General features: G+C 44.5%; 1 protein-coding gene across 2 annotated transcripts in view; it reads right to left on the reverse strand.

Moving 5' to 3' along the window:
• The window catches only part of INTS9 (integrator complex subunit 9), an 80,446-nt gene that overhangs the window by 15,320 nt on the left and 45,145 nt on the right, over window positions 1–19,981 (reverse strand). For both annotated transcript variants that reach the window (XM_089688745.1, XM_089688744.1), the window contains 4 exons: window positions 16,596–16,707; window positions 10,257–10,437; window positions 3,594–3,654; window positions 1,456–1,627 (listed from right to left, as the gene is read on the reverse strand). In XM_089688745.1, coding sequence (XP_089544871.1) covers window positions 1,456–1,627; window positions 3,594–3,654; window positions 10,257–10,437; window positions 16,596–16,707 — 526 coding nt within the window. The remainder of the gene's footprint in view (window positions 1–1,455; window positions 1,628–3,593; window positions 3,655–10,256; window positions 10,438–16,595; window positions 16,708–19,981) is intronic.

The raw sequence follows: 19,981 nt of genomic DNA on the forward strand, positions 1-19,981 counted from the left end.
TGACCAGAGACTGCAGACAGTACAGGGATGACCAGAGACTGCGGACAGTACAGGGATGACCAGAGACTGCGGACAGTACAGGAGATGACCAGAGACTGCGGACAGTACAGGGGATGACCAGAGACTGCGGACAGTACAGGAGATGACCAGAGACTGCAGACAGCACAGGGATGACCAGAGACTGCGGACAGTACCGATGACTGCTGACCTTTGGGGAGGGAGGGGGAGCGGGTACCTGAATTTGACAGGTACCCGCTCTTACTTCCGCAGAGTTTTTTTTTTATCTTACCTTTTCCTTTATCCAGCCGCGCGCTGTCTTCCCGGCTTCTGTAGTGTGGGCGCTCGTCGGACAGCCGGATGCCCAGTGCGCATGCGCGAGAAGCGCTGCGCTTTGTGATTGGTCCGGCGGCTTCTGGAATCTGTCATGTGTCCCAGGTACCGCCTTACCATTCACAAAGAGCACTGCTTCTTGCGCATGCGCACTTGGGACCCGGCTGTCACGCACACTACAGAAGCCGGGAAGACAGCGCGCCGCTGGATAGAGGGACAGGTACGGTCCCACTGCAGAGCTGAGCGGCCGGCCCGGTATTCTGACATGGCGGCGGTGGAAATACCGGACCGGCCGCTCTATATTCGCTCCATAAGACGCACTGACATTTTCCCCCCTTTTTTGGGGGAAAAAAAGTGCGTCTTATGGAGCGAAAAATACGGTATTCTCCTGGCGTGCCCACAGATAAGGCTCGGCGTGCCGGCTGTGGCACGCGTGCCACGGGTTCGCCATCACTGCCCTAGAACAATGACACACTGACATTTGAGGTCCCAGATCAATGACACACTGACATTTGGGGTCCCAGATCAATGACACACTGACATTTGGGGTCCCAGATCAATGACACACTGACACTTGGGAGAATCCCAGAATAATGACACGCTGACACTTGTGAGAATCCCAGAATATTGACACGCTGGCTTTTTGATGTCCCAGATCAATGACACACTGATACTTGGGGTCCTAGATCAATGACACACTGACATTTGGGGTCCCAGATCAATGACACACTGACATTTGGGGTCCCAGATCAATGACACACTGACATTTGGGGTCCCAGATCAATGACACACTGACATTTGGGGTCCCAGATCAATGACACACTGACATTTGGGGTCCCAGATCAATGACACACTGACATTTGGGGTCCCAGATCAATGACACACTGACATTTGGGGTCCCAGACCAATGACACACTGACATTTGGGGTCCCAGATCAATGACACACTGACATTTGGGGTCCCAGATCAATGACAAGCTGACACTTGGGATAGTCCCAGAATAATGACACACTGAGAAATACACAGAACAGATACCTAAGACATTGCATTCTAGAACTAGAAGTCCACACTTCCTGAAACTGAAATCAGACCAGATAGGATGGCACAATGCAAGGCTCTAAATACCAGTAAATATGATGGTGTTCAGGCTGGACTTCCCCCAGAGCTCCATGAAGTGCACCACATCTCCAAATCGCAGGGTGGGGTGCCCGGTGAACACTACACACGGCTGCTTGAAGTCATTGCTGAAGTCTCCGTGAATGCTGGGGTAATGTTTCAGCTTGTTAGTCTGGATTAGCTGATAGAAATGAAGAACAGAAGATATCATGGGTTAATCATAGAATCTTGGCAACACCAAAATATCAATCTGTGCACTCTGTTTGGATGGGGGGTGTTAAAAAGTCACTGACCACCAATGTCCTGGAGCAATGCATCGCAATTGTCCCCTTTCCAAAACAGGGACATTTTGGGGGGGGGGGGGGGGTCCTACTGTTCTGGTATTTTGTATATGTTTTATACTAGAAAACAGAGGAAATAGTTTAATTTTCATAATTGTTGGTCTTTTTTCCTTTATAAATTAAAAAGAACAGTGATTACTAGATATCACTAAAAAGAAAGTCTCAGAAAAGGATAAATCATTCATTTGGGTACAGTATTCCAGCACTGAATTGTCCTGGAGTGAGTGACGCTATCGCCATTTAGCGTCCTTCATTTCTAGGCCACAGGCGGCACCTGCTGCATGCCAACCTTCGTTGCTGGAACACATATGGCTCATCGGGCCTAGATTCTTTTCCTGTAGGAAGTAGATGCTGCCTATTGCCTTTCTTTGCTCCTGTCACCCAGTGTCCTTTGTTGTTAGGATGCAGGCAGCTTCTACAACCCTGCATCCTCTGTTTTTAGGAAAAGGTGGCTCCTACCAATTTGTATCCTTCATTGTCAGAATGCAGGCAGCTGCAGCATCTTTGTTGCCAAGATGTAAGCAGCTATTGCCATCTAGCACCTAGGATTCAGGTGGCTCCCGCAACCTAACTTCCTTCATCTAGGGATGCAGGCAACTCCTGTTGCCAAATGTCCTTCCTCATTAGGACACAAGGGACTCTCGCCGCCTACATCCTTCGTTTCTAGGACACAGGTGGCTCCTACCGCCTAGCATCTGTTGTTGCTAGGACAGAGGTAGCTAATGTTGCTGAGCATCATTTGTTAATAGGAGGCAGGTTGCTATTGCTGCCTAGAATCTTTTGTTGCTAGGATGTCACCTAGCGATGCAGGACTCTGCCTAGCATCTTTTGCTTCCAGAACACAGGCAGCTCCTGTTGTCGAGTGTATATCATTGCTAGGATGAAAGCATCCACTGCTGCCTAGCATCCTTTGCCATTAGGACACTGTCAGCTCCTCATGCATAACTTCCTTTGTCGCTAGGAAGCAGTGTGCTACCTAGTGCCCTTCACTGCTAGGACACAAGATGCTCCTGTCCCCTCTAGTGTCATTGAAATGGTTAAAGAAGGCAATGCCATACTTCCCAAAGCAGTTACATTCAAGTCAAGCCATGAACAAAAACTGTCACAGTTGTTTCTGCTCTCGACTGAGCTGTCAAGCCATAAAATGGCAGGTGTCATAACTGATTACAAGTGCAGCACCATGGCAACTACCAATCAAACAGAGGCTAAAATGGCAGTTTCCTTGGCTGTACAGCAAATGTCCCCAACACCTGGGCTGCAGATCAGTACTGGTCCATGGCCCGTTAGGAACCATGCCACACAGATCACATTGAAACGGACAGATGCTGGAGTGCTTTGCCGCTCCGGCAGCTGTCTGTTCCTGGTTGCGGTTAGGAGCAGTGTGGTGCGCAATTCAGCGCATCACATGACTCCCTTTTTCTGTTTTGTACATTCATTCATGCTGCTACACATGTGATTTGGTGTGGGGGGCTATGATAAAATGCGTGTTCTTGTGATGGCAGAGATTTTACAATGCAATAAACCATGTGCAGTCTATATTAGCCATCTGGAGGCAAGCCATATACCTTAAACCACACAATCCCCCCCCTGGTCCATGGAAAAACTGTCTTCCACAAAAGTGGTCCCTGGTGCCAAAAAGGCTGGAGACAGCTGCTGTAAAGGATAGGAGGATTTTATTTTCACTTTAAAGAGCTGTTCGTTCCTCTCAGTCCTTCACACAATACCCTTATTTGCTGGTTTAGGTTGAATACAGACCACTGTCATTTTACTGATGAAGTTACCTTTCCAGTAGAATGGATTTCTCACCTCAGCATGAGGAAAAGGTGGCTCAGGTAGGTAGACTTTGGTCTGTTTGTTGTGACACAGCCTGGGTAATATGATGGGAAGAAGAAAAAAAAAAGAAAGATAGCAGGTGAATCCACTGACATCTTCTGGATGAATATGGGCACCGCAAATAACCTATCACAGTCTATTGCTATTGTGGAGACTATTACTCTGCCTGCCGCTACTACATAGCCTATTACTCCACTCAGCCCCTACTATGGAGCCTTTCACTCTACCTACCCCTACTAGAGAGCCTACCACACTACTATGGTGCCTATCATGCTGCCTACCCCTACAAGGGAGCCTATTACTTTGCTTACCTCTACCAAGAAGCTTATCACTCTGTCTACCCCTACTATGGAGCCTATCACTGTACCTACCCCTACTATGGAGCCTATCACTCTGCTAGGAAGCCTATCACTGTACCTACCCCTACTATGGAGCCTATCACTATACCTACCCCTACAAGGGAGCCTATTACTTTGCTTACCTCTACCAAGAAGCTTATCACTCTGTCTACCCCTACTATGGAGCCTATCAGTCTGCTAGGAAGCCTATCACTGTACCTACCCCTACTATGGAGCCTATCACTATACCTACCCCTACTATGGAGCCTATCAGTCTGCTAGGAAGCCTATCACTGTGCCTATCACAGAGACTGCGGACAGCACAGGAGATGACTGCTGACCTTTGGGGAGGGGGGGGAGCGGGTACCTGAATTTGACAGGTACCCGCTCTTACTTTCGCGGAGTTGTTCTTTGATCTTACCTGTTCCTCTATCCAGCCGCGCGCTGTCTTCCCGGCTTCTGTAGTGTTGGCGCTCGGCATGACAGCCGGGTGCCCAGTGTGCATGAGCGAGAAGCACTTGCGCTTTGTGATTGGTCCGGCGGCTTTTGGGATCTGTCATGTGTCCCAGGTACCGCCTTACCATTCACAAAAAGCACCGCTTCTTGTGCATGTGCACTTGGCACCCGGCTGTCAAGCCCAGCGCCCACACTACAGAAGCCGGGAAGACAGCGCACCGCTGGATAGAGGAACAGGTAAGGTCAAAGAACAACTCCGCGGAAGTAAGAGCGGGTACCTGTCAAATTTAGGTACCCGCTCCCCCCCCTCCCCAAAGGTCAGCAGTCATCTCCATAAGGTCCCGCTGCAGAGCTGAGTGGCCGGCCCGGTATTTTGACACGGCGGCGGTGGAAATACCGGACCAGGCGCTCCATAAGACGCACTGACATTTCCCCCCCTTTTTTGGGGGGAAAAAAGTGCATCTTATGAAGCGCAAAATACAGTAATTACCTTCCCTTTGTTGTGTTGGGTTAACCTGTTTTGGGTAAATATATGGAGAGTCAGGGGAAGTTTTAAGAGCAGGTTAGTTGCAAATAGATTGGGAAATCTATTTAACTTTTTAATTAAAAAGTTAAATAGATTTCCCAATCTATTTGCAACTAACCTGCTCTTAAAACTTCCCCTGACTCTCCATATATTTACCCAAAACAGGTTAACCCAACACAACAAAGGGAAGGTAATTACCTCCTGCATACATTAACATAGTAAGAAGTCCTTTTGGTGTGTAAAGTGGTCTTATCACTGGCCTGTCAGTATGTGTTTCAATGTCTTCAATATATATATTACACACAATATACTACAACAACATTTTGTGGACTGATGAAAGTGAGATTGTTCTTTTTGGGTCTAGTGGCCGGAGACAGTTTGTCAGACGACCCCCAAACACTGAATTCAGGCCACAGTACACTGTGAAGACAGTGAAGCATGGTGGTGCAAGCATCATGATATGGGGATGTTTCTCATACTACGGTGTTGGGCCTATTTATCGCATACCAGGGATCATGGATCAGTTTGAATACATCAGAATACTTGAAGAGGTCATGCTGCCTTATGCTGAAGAGGAAATGCCCTTGAAATGGGTGTTCCAACAAGACAACGACCCCAAACACACCAGTAAACGTGCAACATCTTGGTTCCAGACCAACAAGATGTACGTTATGGAGTGGCCAGCCCAATCCCCGGATCTTAATCCAATAGAAAACTTGTGGGGTGACATCAAAAATGCTGTTTCTGAGGCAAAACCAAGAAATAGAGAAGAACTGTGGAATGTAGTCCAATCATCCTGGGCTGGAATACCTGATCACAGGGGCCAGAAGTTGGGTGACTCCATACAACACAGATGTACAGCAGTTCTCAGAAACAGTGCGACTACAACCAAATATTCATTAAGTGATTCAAAGGAAAGCAAAATCTTCAAACATTTTTCAGTTTATATAGTGAATGTTTGAGTTTGTAAAGAAGAATACAAACACTGCTATTTTTTTGAACCGTCTAATATTCACTTTTCTTCAATTTTTTTTTTAGATGAACAACACAAATTTGATCTATTTTTCTTCATGTTTTGATTTGGAATAGAATGTGTCGTGTTCCCAATGCATTTGTGTGGATGGAAATAAAAGCTATTAGAAGGATTTTGAGCTTTATTCACTTTTTTCAACACACTGCTATTATTTTGAACACGACTGTATATATCTATATCTATATATATATATATATATATATATATCTCCATGTACATACACGTGATTGGTATTTGAGCACAGGTATCTCTTTCTTCTATCGCATAATTCAGGTTTGTGACCACACCTGAGAAAAATTACTCTGACACTGCTGACCAGCTTAAAGCGGTTGTAAAGGCTGAAGGTTTTTTTTACCTTCATTTATTCTATGCACAAAGGTAAAAAAAACCTTCTGTATGCAGCTCTCCCCGCAGTCACCTCTAATACCTACCTGAGCCCCATATCTTGATCCAGCGATGTGCACGAGGGCAGCGGCGGTCCCAGGTCTCTCTACTGGCTCCCACTGCTGTCAATCACAGCCGGTGAGCCAATGAGGGTAGAGCAAGGGGGGCAAAGCCAAGCCACGTCTGTGTGAATGAACACACATAGCACTGTCTCAGGAGCAAGCCTGCTTGGGTGCCCCCATAGCAAGCTGTTTGCTATGGGGGCTCTTGGCAGGAGGGAGGAGCTAGGAGCACCGGCAGGAGACCCGAGAAGAGGTGGACTGGGGATGTTTTTTTCAAAACCATTACACGAAGAATGCAAGTATGACATGTTAGTTATTAAAAAAATAAAATAAAATCTGCCTTTACCATCGCTTAAACACATATTGCAATGTAAGTGAACTAAAAATCTCTGTTTTTGTGCAACGTTTGCTAGACAGGGTGTATAGCAGTATGCAGAGGGTTCATTCAGAAGGTTTACGCCTAAAGAGCCCATCATTCTGCCTACCTCTACTATGGAGCCCATCACTATCTGCACTCTGCGTAACCTGGAACCTGCTATTCTGCCTACCTCTACTATGGAGCTAATCACTGCTTTAGCTGGCTTCATTATTACTTTACTCAACCATTACAGTCCATCTAACGGTTTTGTTACAAACCCATTTTAGAGTCACTGGACCCTCTTGGTACACCTTACTCCTCTAGATAATCCTTACCTCACTATAAGATTATGATTCCCTGCTCCTGTGTTCCTTGGGTGGGCCTTGTACCTTTTTCTGTGTATATAGCACATTTAGTGTCAAAGCATTTAACCTGTCCATCTCTGCTTCATGGAATCATTGCCTCCTCCACTGGAACTCACACTGCTCACTATGAATGGTATCATTTGCCATGCTTTACACTGCGGAGTGTCCAGGTTCAGGCATAGCTGACCATCACAGACTCTAGGGACTTACTTGCCTATCCTGAGACTAGAGTCATCCAGGGTGGGGGTCTTCTTTCTAACCCAGCTTTTGCGTCTAGTGTTTCTATGAACTGTTCAATATATATCTGCTATCTAGGCACTAAGTTTTTTTGGGTTGCCTTTTGCATTTTTGGCGCTGCTCTTGATATCGGACATGTTCATCCTGTAATGGTGTCCTGGTCCTTCTTCTTGCCCTGTTCCCATTCTTCCCCCTTTCTGCTTCCTTGCTCCTTTCTATATCCCTTTTTTCTTCTCTCCCTGTCCTCCCATATCCTTCCTCCCCTTTCCACCTCTTCCTTATGTCCAACCCTCCTTTCCTATGCCTCACCTCAATCTGCTCTTTGGTCTGAACCTCCTTCTCCCCCAACTGCCCAGCACAAAAAAGAAAATAATTACGTTGGTCATTGTTTATAATGCAGGCCCTGGGCAGCAACCCCTAGGATCACTACTTTGCTTTGGGACCCTTGCTTTTTTCTATTACGTATTGTTCCCACTTCAGAGTTTTATAGCATTGGTCCCCCTAACCCACTGCTGGCCCGCACTGCCAGTGTCCTATCCCCGGTATTTATAACACCCCTCAACTCTTTCTTTCATCCACAGGCATTTCTAGCTACAGGGACTGCTTGGGCAGGGACTGACACCCTCACATTAATGAGTCTAAGCTGCCGTGGGGTTACCCGTAGGTTGGGCTTTTCCTTGGATGAGTCTGAACCCCAGAGAAAGGAAATTTCATTGCCTACAAATGTTTTGTAGTTGGGGAGATTACACCCCTTATGGAGGTGGCACAACTATTCATCTGACTGCCACATTGTTGTATCACTATTTACCAATGGTCTCTGATTTGTAGGGACTGTCTCTCTTTTGGAAACAAGTCCCTTTTTCCTCCTTGTTTGTGATCTGATGCATATACCTGAAAACAAATACACTATCAAAAATGTTTTACGCTGCTTAAAGTGGTTGTAAAGGCTGAAGGTTTTATACCTTCTGTGTGCAGCTTCCCCCCTAGCCCCACCTAATACTCACCTGAACCCGATCTTGGTCCAGCAATATGCAGGAAAGGAGCGGCTCTCCCAGGTCTCTGCCTCCTCAGTGGCACAGACACAGCATTGGGATCCATTGGCTCCCGCTGCTGTCAATCAAAGCCGGTTAGGAGGGAGCAGGGGACAGGGCTGAGCCACGCTCTGCTGTGTCTCATGGACGCAGAGAGCGGGGCTTAGGAGTGAGCAAGCACCAGAACCCCCAAGAGGGAGAAAGCTCTGGCGGGGGACCCGAGAAGAGGAGATTCGAGGCTGCGCTGTGCAAAACCACTGCACACAGCAGGTATGACATGCTTGTGATTTAAAAAAAATAAAAAACAAACTTTTAATATCGCCTTAACCTGTCAAGTTCTACATTTTTTCATTTGTAAAATTCAAGCCATTATAAAGGAATAGTAGTGGATAAAAAGAAAAAGTCCTGTGCATTTAAAGGATAAGTTCACCTTTGGGAACACGTTACATGTTCTGCCCGTTCTTAGCTTGGAACATGTAACGTGCTCTCACTACGGCAGCCACTGCCTTCTCTTCCTGTGACAGTAGTATGGGCAGAAGTTCCCCGTACAAGCTGTCACTTTTTTTAAATAGCGCAACCCACAGGAGTTCTGTGAATGAATGAAATACAAGTCATGACATCTTTTGCAGATGCAGCTTGTAGTTCTCAATGAACTACCACAGCACTGTTGTAGTTCACTGAGTCTTCCTGTCAGTATAAAAATGTCTGCCTGTATGATGTACGAGCACACAGATTACATGACAGTCTGCATGATCGCTGGTGCAAGGCTTTACAGGCTCCAAATAAAAAAAAAAATAAATGCACATTTTTTTACCTGCAAAAAATAGGCATTTATTACTTTTTTTTTTTTTTTTTTTTAAAGTGAACGTATCCTTTAATTTTTTTGGTGTATTAATTCTCCATGTAATAGAGGTATGTCCTTTGCCTACATACTCTTTGCTCTTAGGTGTCCCAATTTCTCATCTGAGAAGGATGGGAGGTATGCATTGTACAGTCTTTTTGTTCTCTAGCACCGCTTTAGATTGTTGCTCCATTAACATCTGACTTGCCACTACTTACTTCTCTTCTCAGTACAGCTAGTGCTTCCCATCATGTTCCATTTTCCACACTAGCTGTCAGCTGTGTCCCTCTGCACCCACTTACCACCATATGGACCTTTCCTCGCAGGCATAGGTGTGCGAGGTACATCTGGGAATAAACTTTTTCTCCTCCATAGTTTTCTGCATTATCACACTGAGTAGTCCCTTCTGTTACTTTCTAAACATCCCCTTTGCTTTTCTGCCTTACCTCCCTTTTTTCCTTTGTTCTCCCTGGGGGGAGGGTGGACCATCAGTGCTCCCATTTACTGTCTTATTTGCAGGGAGACTGATACAGGCACCCTGTAGATGTACATGTTGCAGAGAGGGAGCTGGCCGCTGGATGGTGTAGACTTAAGCTATGCAGTTTTACTATCAGTTGCTTGATCACATTCTCAAACCCGCTTCTGAGACTGCACCATGCAGTGGCAGCAGCTAGGAACATGCTTGTCTAAAGGGCTGCCAAAGATGTGTTCTTTCACCCAGGCCCACCACTCCTCGTCACTTACACTTTCTGCTCTCAGTGAAACTGAATGGGAAACTGCAAAGGGAGATATTGAGATAGCAGAATGAAATGTAGACACAAGCATAAAGGAAATGAATGCAGATGAGGATCTCTGGAATGCTTCTAAGGTGTTTATGGAGACTAAACATACACAGAATGTTAGGGAAATGGGATGAAACTGTTGGGAACTGAAACCTGAAGCACATACATGTATACAAATTTTGTTTTTTGACTATAAATTATAATATACTGTTGTGTTACCTACCACTCTGCAAAGATCTGTGAGAACTCTAGGGAACTGTTGGCCACTGGGGAGATGAAGTACAAAGGGACGTTGGAAAGGCCCGCAGAATCGATGTACTGATACAAACATTCCAGCAGGTCATAGATAACACCAGAGGGGTAACACGGCACCAGCACATTGCCACCATTACGTATGGTCATTGCTAGAGAGGAATTAAATATATATAATTTAGAAGTATAACGAATTGCATAGAATGTAAACAATTAAAGCGGACCTCTAGCCAAAAAAAAAAAACATACATATGTATATGATGCATCTATGACTAGCATTATAACAGCAGTTTGTTATACACTAGTTTTATAGTTCGGTTGCTCCTGGCAGTAAACCTAACATTTTACTATTTCCTTTAACAGGGTGACAGCATTGTTCATTCTGCAGTGAAATCATAGCAGTGTTGTCACCCTGTAGACAGAACGGACATGTAGATTTAAATAGACCGCAGCTGAAACATTTTATACAATGACAGCAACAGGGTTTTTAATTTTTTTTAAGATTTAAATATATAAATAAAAAGATGACAATTGTAAGAAACCCCGCAGTGCTATACGATTGTTCCCAACCCCAGTAACTGTCCCTTTTGCTTGGACTGTTACAGGAAGTGGAAAAACAATGGATTTACTGTTAAGATCAAGAGATAACATAACTATGGGGGACTTGAAAATAACAAACTGCTGTTTTGAGGTCATTGACAGATTGCATGTCATTTTTTATTTTTCCCATATTCTACTTAACCTCCCTAGCGGTCTGATATTTCTGTGCTCAAAGCGGTACATTTGTTTGTATGGAAATATGTATTTTTTTTATTGTAGGCTGTAATTTTTAGGAATAACTCACTGAAATCTGTCCGAACAAGAGTCTATTAAACATCCCGGGTATGAAAAAACTTGAAACACGAAATCATAAATTATAATTTAATAAACCATAAAAAATAATAATATAATAATAAATTTAATTCAATAATACAATCAAACCAAAAACACTGAAATTTGAAATATAGCGCCAAGTTCGCACATCACTGAGCAAAGTCGCAGAATCGTTTTCAGTGTCTGATGACGAATTTCCCCCACGAATCATTATCACTCAATTCTGCAAGTGGTTCTGATTTACTATCGCTATTCTCTAGCCGGTCTAAAACCGCTTTTGACCTAAAGGGACGCTTTTTGGACGCCATGGACTTTTCTAAGTTTCCAGGCAGAAAGAACGGTAAAAATGCAGGCAGGGGACAGGACAAAGCACTAGGGACAAAATGTATGTGAAATGGTTTGATACAGGAATGTTTTACTATGTGATTTTAGTGAATGTCACTTTTTGCCTTTTTCAAATTTCCCGCCATTCCGTCCCCCGTACATCCCGACGCTCGCAGGGAACGGAACCCAGAAGACAGATGCCGGCATCCGCCGGATTACATTGCCGGGGACACTGCAGGAGGGATATCGCGGGAGCGCAGGACAAAGTAAGTGATCGAGGGATCGCGGAGCAACGCCGCATGGTAAGTCCGAGTGTAGCTCGGGGTTACCGCTTGTGGTACTGAAACTTTACCCCGAGCTACACTCAGGAATACCGCCAGGGGGGTTAAAGCAAACTTCATGCCATGTCTGTTAAGATACTTTCCCACCTGCTCACAGTCCTTTATTGGAAGTACACTGAGCTGCACCCAGCATACTGCTGTTGTACCAGAATGACTACCTCCCATGCACATGAGCAGGATAATGCCCCCCCCCTCCCCTTCGCCCCAGGCAATCAAAAGGCTGAAAACCCCGACACCCAGAATTAGTCCTGGGAGAAGATAGCAGACGGCACAGTCCTATGACTAAAGATACAAGACACGTAGTTAGAAGTTCAAGAAAAATGAAGCTTGAGAATGGATAATATCATATATTTAAAATGTCACCCAAAACATAGTGGTGACTTCAGCATTAACACTGGTGGGGTATTGGGAAGTAGAGTAACCTGGAAAATAGGATTTTTGTACCCCCCCATAAAATCCTTTTGTTGGAGGCTATTGAGCGACACAGGAAACAAAGAAACTGTAGGCTAGCCCAGAATAAACCCTCCTACCAGCCTGCTTCGCTTTTGTACCAAAGCACTACCAAGAGAATAATATACAGAGGGTTGGGACCTGTGGACTCCCCCCCCCCCCCCCCCCCAAAAAAAAAAGGATGTTATGGTGAGCACCAAAAAAAAAAAAAAAAAAACACTATCTTCTTTTTGCCCATTGAGGGACACGAGAAGTCTAAACCTTTGGGACATTCAAAAACCGTCCCAACTGATGGGTGAGCAAGACAGCAAAACAGACCCAAGAAAACAAAAACCTGGGGACTGCCTGCAGCTGAAAGAACTGTTGGAATGACCCTATGCCCAAAGCTGACGTCAGATGAGCCAAAACTGGTTTAGGTTCGGCAATATTACATCAACACATACAAGGTTTGTACATAATTATGGAAACACCAGCAGAAGAACGAAATCATGGTGTTTAACCGCATTTGGCATCCAAAACGGCCTGAACTCTCCTGGGAATTGACAAATGTAAGTCTTGGATGGTGGATAATGGAATCGGATTCCACTCTTCATAAAAAAATTTGTCCAGTTCTCGCAGAGAAGCTGGAGGCGGAAAAGGAGACCAAACCTTGTTCTCCAAAATTGACCATAGTGGTGTAGTGATATTGAGGTCCGGTGACTGCAGAACCCAGGGAAGGTGCAAGATCTCATCTGCATGCTCAAACCATGATTTGACAACACCAGCTGTATGAATCAGAGCATTATCGCTATGGTGCCGTCTTCAGAAAACAATGTCTGCACAATGCACATGGTTGGTCACAATTTGTACACAGTTGCTACCTTTTAAGGTGATGATGGGGAAGCAGAATATCAAGATATGGCTGCCCAAACCACGACTGCGCTGCCACCATGCTTTACTGTTTGCACAAGACAGTCCTGGTCGTAAGCTTGTGATGGTGTTTGCCATACATAAACACAACTGGTGCTTGGGAACAGTGTGAAGCTCGATTCATCGGACCATATTACAGTCTTCCATTGATCGATAGTGCACAATTTATGGGTGTTGCACCGCTCTCTCCTCTTCTGAGCAATAATATCAGTCACTAGTGGTTTGGCAATTGCAGCTCGCCCGTGAATGTTCTGTTTATGGAGTTTCCTCCGCAGTGTGCACATGGGATTTAGAAGACTGAGATTGAGCTCTGCAGTCACTTTTGAAGCAGTTGTTTTCTTATTCCGGGTCACAATCCTGTGCAATGTCCTTTTGTCTCTTTCGGCCATGACCATGAAGACTGTGCTTATACTTATCAGACGATGTTTTCCTGGAAACTGCATATGCCGTCATAACCTTTGATACTGTACTTCATGATATGACAAATAAATTGGCAATTTCAGTCACAGAGGCACCAGCTAAGCAGCACCAACAATTTGCCCTCTTTGAAGCTCAGTGAGCTCTGACATGACTCCGTATTACTAGCAGCGCACGCAGTATATGACGAAAGTGAGGCTTCCCACCTGTTAGCTAGGTGTCTCATCACACAGCAGAAGCAAAAGAATGTTACATCATTTCCACTTTCAACATGAGACATGTCATCACTTTCACACCTGCAAATCATGTAGTATTTTCCATATTTTTGTCCAATCCCTATAGTTAGTCTAGTTGAAAAAAAAAGACAAAAGTAGATCCAGTTCAACTAATAGAAAGGGGAAAAAAAATTATTAAAAAAAAAAAAAAATATGTGTGAGCAGAAGACCAGGTAGCAGCTATGCAAATCTTAGAAACAGCTGCTTGATGCTGAAAAGCCCAGGAAGAACTCAGATCTAGTATTGTTTACCTTGGCAGACTGGATGATGGCCTGTCCAAACCAACTAGATACGCGAGAAGGGAGAAGCTGGTTCACCCTTACAGGGACCTTTTGGGATGACAAAAAGGCAATCTATAGAGCCAAGACGATGCTGCAGGAAGGGGAGGAGTTGTCCTGCAAAGAAACTACTAGAGTGGAAGCCCCAAGATTCACACCAAATATACCTTCCATGTCCAATGACAGACCTTGTAGGAGGCGGACTTCCTAGCTTTTAAAAATTGTAGAAATTTCTGAAGTAGACAAGAAAGAGATTTTAGTGAAGGAAAGGCATAGATCAAGGTGTACTGAGCCCACAGAGTCACCACAGCATCCATTGCTTCCGCTAGCATTTCCAGTTTGTTGTTTGTTCTGTATCACCTCCAGATGAAGGGAACACTCCTGTGGTTCCAGACGTTGCCAGCTGAAGAAGCCTGCCAACTGGCAGATGAGCCTGGAACTGGAACATTATAACAAAGACAGGATCCAATTTACCTCAATTACAACGCCAAGACTTCTGGTTCTTCTTTGATGACTGATGTATGACACCACCATGGAGCGGTCTCACTGAATATGGACTTTTCATGACCCTCTATCCAGATGGCCCAATGCTGCAAAGAAAGCAAAATCGCCGGAGTCTTCAAGGCTGTTGATTGGGAGACGAGACTTGGAAGTCGACCAAGTCCCCTGAACCACCAAAATGTCCAGGTCTCCTCCCCAGCCCAACAGGTTGACATCTATCATGGCAATCTTGCAAAAGACAGGAAGGAAGGACTTCCCTAATTTCAGAGCGCCCTGTGCTTCCACTTTAGTGCTCTGCACTGGCATAGCTAAGCAATTGCCATATCCCTCATTACAAACTTTCCCACAGAGACTTCGAGTAGTTTGGAAGAAGAGAGGGGATATGTCTGATCAGGTCTGGTACATTACACAGTACACTGGACTGTGCAGTCAAACTCTGAGAAAGTGATGGTTGTTTATATATTATCATTCTGGCTGCTGATCGATTTCTACGACTTTAATTGGGATTAAACCTGTTGCTGTCTGCATAAGACATATGCACAGTAGCAAAAGGTTGGTCTTTAACACACGTACATCACTGGGCAGCTGATGTTTTTGTGCTCAGAGCACGCTCACTGTACACTCCCATGACTGAGCTCTCAGGACATATTTTGGTCTCTGTCAATGATTAGTAACCGACAGAACTGGCTCCTGACCGTGTGACTACTCTGACTGGCTGTCACAGTGGTCACATGATCACCGAGCCTTTCTGCCCTCTGAGCATACAGACCCTATTAAAGGAAGGGGTTAAAATGAACAGCTGAGGATATAAAGGAAATCAGCAGAAAGCTTATACCCCAGTTGCCCAATCTGCTACCCAATGGCCACATGTGACCCGTTTATGTTTGCGTGGTAGCCCTTGGACCTCAACAGTTGGTAGTGGGAGAATTTTAATTTTGGCTGTAATGGCAATGGTTTCATGTAACATGTCTTCAGTCTGATAATCTCCTGCAGCATGTCTCCAAACACACCTGTAGCATGCCTGCAGTCTTTGAAAGTTTTCTTTGGCAAGTCTGTACTCTCTGACTGTCTTCTGAAGCATTACATATGCCGGGTATTATGCGTGGTCCATTGGTGACATCAGAGACCACAGTTGAGGCTCCCCTTACCATGTGAGTTGATAACCACTGGCTCACACAGTTATCTATAGGTTACACTTTCTAATCTGATACAAATTTCCCACAAGTAAGTACACTTCACAGGGCCATATAGAAGCTGGCACTACTGACTTGATTTGAAAGATGCAGAGTCCAGAGCTGTCATCCCAATACAAGCTTCACTGCACAGTAAGACTCCATTCACAGTTGTATGCCTCCAAAATTGTGCAACTTTGGATGGGTGCGACATGTCCCTCTGCAAAGTCATACCCAATGCTGCATGAAAAACATTCAGGTATGACTTTCATGCAACTTTTAAGGGTATGCCCTCAAGTTGCATGAAAGTCTGACCAAAAGTAGTGCATGAACTACTATGAAGTCGCTGCAACTTTAAATCACATATATAAATGGTTATCATTGGAAAACTTGGGGTATGACTTGTCGTGCGACCTTGATGTCAAAAGTCGCGTGATAAGTCGCACAAGTGTGAATGGGGTTTAAATCAACGAAATCGAAAAAGCATGCAGGATAGAAGTCTGGACTATTTAAACTTCATTGGCTGCACGTTTGTTACAAATCACTGACCTACTAGGAAGTAATGAGGATACACCAATGAGGACAGCCTGGAACCTGAACCTTGAAAGTCATCTACCTGGGGTTTTATAAGTCAGTTAATCAAAAGCAAAAAAAAAGGTTAATTGGTTAAGGTGATATCCTGGTTGTTAAAAATTGCAACAAAGATTTAGGCTTTTGGGGTTGCACCACCTAAAAAGTACAATTACAAAAAACACAACTGGACCACTTACCGAGATTGCTGCAGAACTCGCCCACCATGCCATCTGGATTGGCCGTAGGAATCTGGGTGAGACCGGTCACAATCAGAATGTCACTATTCTTAAGAGCGGCTTGATCCATCGGCTGAAAGAGAGGGTTCAAAGTGATTGTGAAGGTTGAAGGTCTTTTACCTTCATGCATTCAATGCATGAAGTTAAGAAACATTTTGTGTGCTGCTCCCTCCACAGCCCCCCTAATACTTACTTGAGCCTGATCTCGGTCCAATGCCATGCATAGGAGTCTCAGCTTTCCTGGAACTCTTCTTCCTCATTGGCTGAGACACAGCAGTGGGAGCCATTGGCTCTCACTGCTGTCAATCACAGCCAGGGAGGAGAGGGTCCAATTCCAAAAATGTCAGCAACAGGTGAATACAAAAATCTTCTTTATTGCAAAAAGGAGCAAAAATATTCCAATGGCAAATTTACGCTAACTCGTTTCCTCTCCCCCCCGACCTGCAGCATCTTAGTGTCAGCAGGCCAGGGATCCTCTTGCCGCACCCGCTGTCACAATTTGAAAACAGCGCGGCCATGTCGGGCTCTGTTCACACGGCCACATCATTCGCAGAATTCTGTGAATGAATGAATTACAACTACCATGAGCCATTGTGGCTGACGGCTTGTATTTCTCAGCGAAGGCGTTGGTGAGCGCTCTCATAATCCATTGAGCTTCCTGGACTTCAATAAATGCCTTCCCATATCAGCGGTATGGGCAGACAATATAAAGACAGTCTGCAAGAGCCTGACATTGCACCCGCGATCTGCTGATTATGGACGCAATACTTTATAGGCTTTTAAGAAAAAATAAATAACAAATGCACATTTTTTTTACCTGCAGTAAATTTTGTTCCTGCAATAAATGTACATTTATTATTTTTTCTTTTTAAAAGGTGAACTTATTTAAAAAAAATTGATACCGTAATGTCTGGAGTCCTCTCAACCAATCATTCCGTTCACCCAAGTTTCATATTCTTATAAAAATGGAACTTCACTCTCAATCAACACGGACTATTTTGAATCCTTATGCTGCTAGCATTAGTAAATAGAAAGGAAAGTGTATCAGATTTACTTGTTTTAAACTTTTTTTTATATTTCTACAGTACTTCCTAGTTTCCATGCCTAGGCAAATGAGGTCATACATCCCATGAGTCTTCAGGAGGGGTTTTCTCAGCTAAGCACACTTTCCCGCCTGTATGCCTCAGCTAAGGGCAGATGAATTCCTGGAAGTAATTGCTACATGAATCAACTGCCCTTACTCAAGATGGCCATGGCCAGAGACATGACTGGATGGGGGAGTTTGCTTTGAATATTAAAAATAAATTAAATAATGCTTTTGGTTTGTGGTGCTCAGATACAGTGCAGTTCTGCTAAATAAAGAAATACAATTAAAGTGTATGATAAAAATAAACCAAATTGGAAATCTGAGTGTATGGTCTTGTTTACACAGGAGAAGATTCTGAAGAGCGCACTTTAGAGGGTTTTTCAGAGACCCTGAGGAGGCATTAAATCACCTCCTCGCCACCTCTGTTAACCCCTAAAAGCCAGCACCGCTGTGCTGCATGCTGTTGCAAGGCGACTTCAGCAGAATTCCATTCATTTGTATGGCCCTGCTGGGAGGGCACAGTGATTATTGCTAGCGGCTATAAAAGTCACTAGAAAAAATCTCATGTAAAGTCCAGCAGGCTAGTTGTACCGATCGATCGAATAACTTGGGTACATTCAGCTTGCCCATACACGGTTTGAACCTTTAGATATCATTTTTAGTACAAAAAAAAGCAATGGATCACCCCGGTTTCTCTGGTAACCAATCAGTTAGTGGCTTTTATTAGCTTAGTCACATATGCAGGATCCCTTTTGGTTGTTATGCATCACTGCAGATCATTGTATTATACATTTAATGTATTATTATTCATTGATATATTCCTAGTATACTCCATGGTGATTTATTGAGTTAGCATGTAAAATGTATTTAAACCCTAATAAAATTTCTCCTATTTTCTCCCTTTTGGACTTTTAAAGGACACATTCATCTTTGGGAACATGTTAAATTTTCCACCCATTTTTAGGATGGAACATTTAAAGTGTTCCCAATCCTGCTGCTGCAGCTCCATCTGCTACATCCCTGTGACAGGAGCCGGGGATCTTCTCACCAAACTCGCTGTCAATATTTTGAAAGAAACAAAAAAAACAAAAACGCAGCTCTGCGGGGATCCACCCACTCAGCCAAGTCATTCACTCACAGAGTTCTTTGCGACTGTCGGCTTGTAGTGCTCAATTAACTACTACAGCAATGCTGAGTGCTGTGGTAGTCCTTTGATTCTTCCTGTCATTGTGTAACTGCCTGCTCAAACGAAGTACGAGAAGACAGCTTACACAGACAGTCTGCAGGAGTCCTGCATTACACCCAGGATCTGCTGAGCGCGGTTACAATGCTTTGCAGGCTCCTAGCAAGAAAAATAATAAATGCATTAATAAATAAAAGAGAGGAGAGGAAGGTTTTCTGTAGTCCTATCCCAGGAGGACAATGCTGGAACATAGATATACATGTGCACTGCTTATCATCTGAATGCCTGCAGAGTGCAGTGATGTAGTTACACATGTGCAGTGCTCATCTCCCGTGTCTGCAGAGTGCAATGACGTAGATACACATGTGCAGTGCTCATCTCCCTTGTATCTGCAGAGTGCAGTGATGTAGATACACATATGCAGTGCTCATCTCCCGTCTCTGCAGAGTGCAGTGATGTAGATACACATGTGCAGTGCTCATCTCCCTTGTGTCTGCAGAGTGCAGTGATGTAGATACACTTGTGCAGTGCTCATCTCCCTTGTGTCTGCAGAGTGCAGTGATGTAGATACACTTGTGCAATGCTCATCTCCCGTCTCTGCAGAGTGCAGTGATGTAGATACACTTGTGCAATGCTCATCTCCCATCTCTGCAGAGTGCAGTGATGTAGATACACTTGTGCAATGCTCATCTCCCGTCTCTGCAGAGTGCAGTGATGTAGATACACATGTGCAGTGCTCATCTCTCTTGTGTCTGCAGAGTGCAGTGATGTAGATACACATGTGCAGTGCTCATCTCCCTTGTGTCTGCAGAGTGCAGTGATGTAGATACACATATGCAGTGCTCATCTCTCCTGTGTCTACAGAATCCAGTAATGTAGATACACATGTGCAGTGCTCATCTCTCCTGTGTCTGCAGAGTCCAGTGATGAAGATACACATATGCAGTGCTCATTACATCTGTGTCTACAGAGTCCAGAGTCCAAAGATGTATACACATATGTAATTTTCCAGGCCACCAAACTCCAATACAAGATCGGGTTGAGAAAAGTACTGCCAGACTGCAGACAGGCAAGAGC

This window comes from Staurois parvus, unplaced genomic scaffold (genome assembly GCF_062004578.1).
Source record: "Staurois parvus isolate SC_StPar_1 unplaced genomic scaffold, SC_StPar_1.0 ptg000453l, whole genome shotgun sequence".
NCBI classification, from domain to species: Eukaryota; Metazoa; Chordata; class Amphibia; order Anura; family Ranidae; genus Staurois; species Staurois parvus.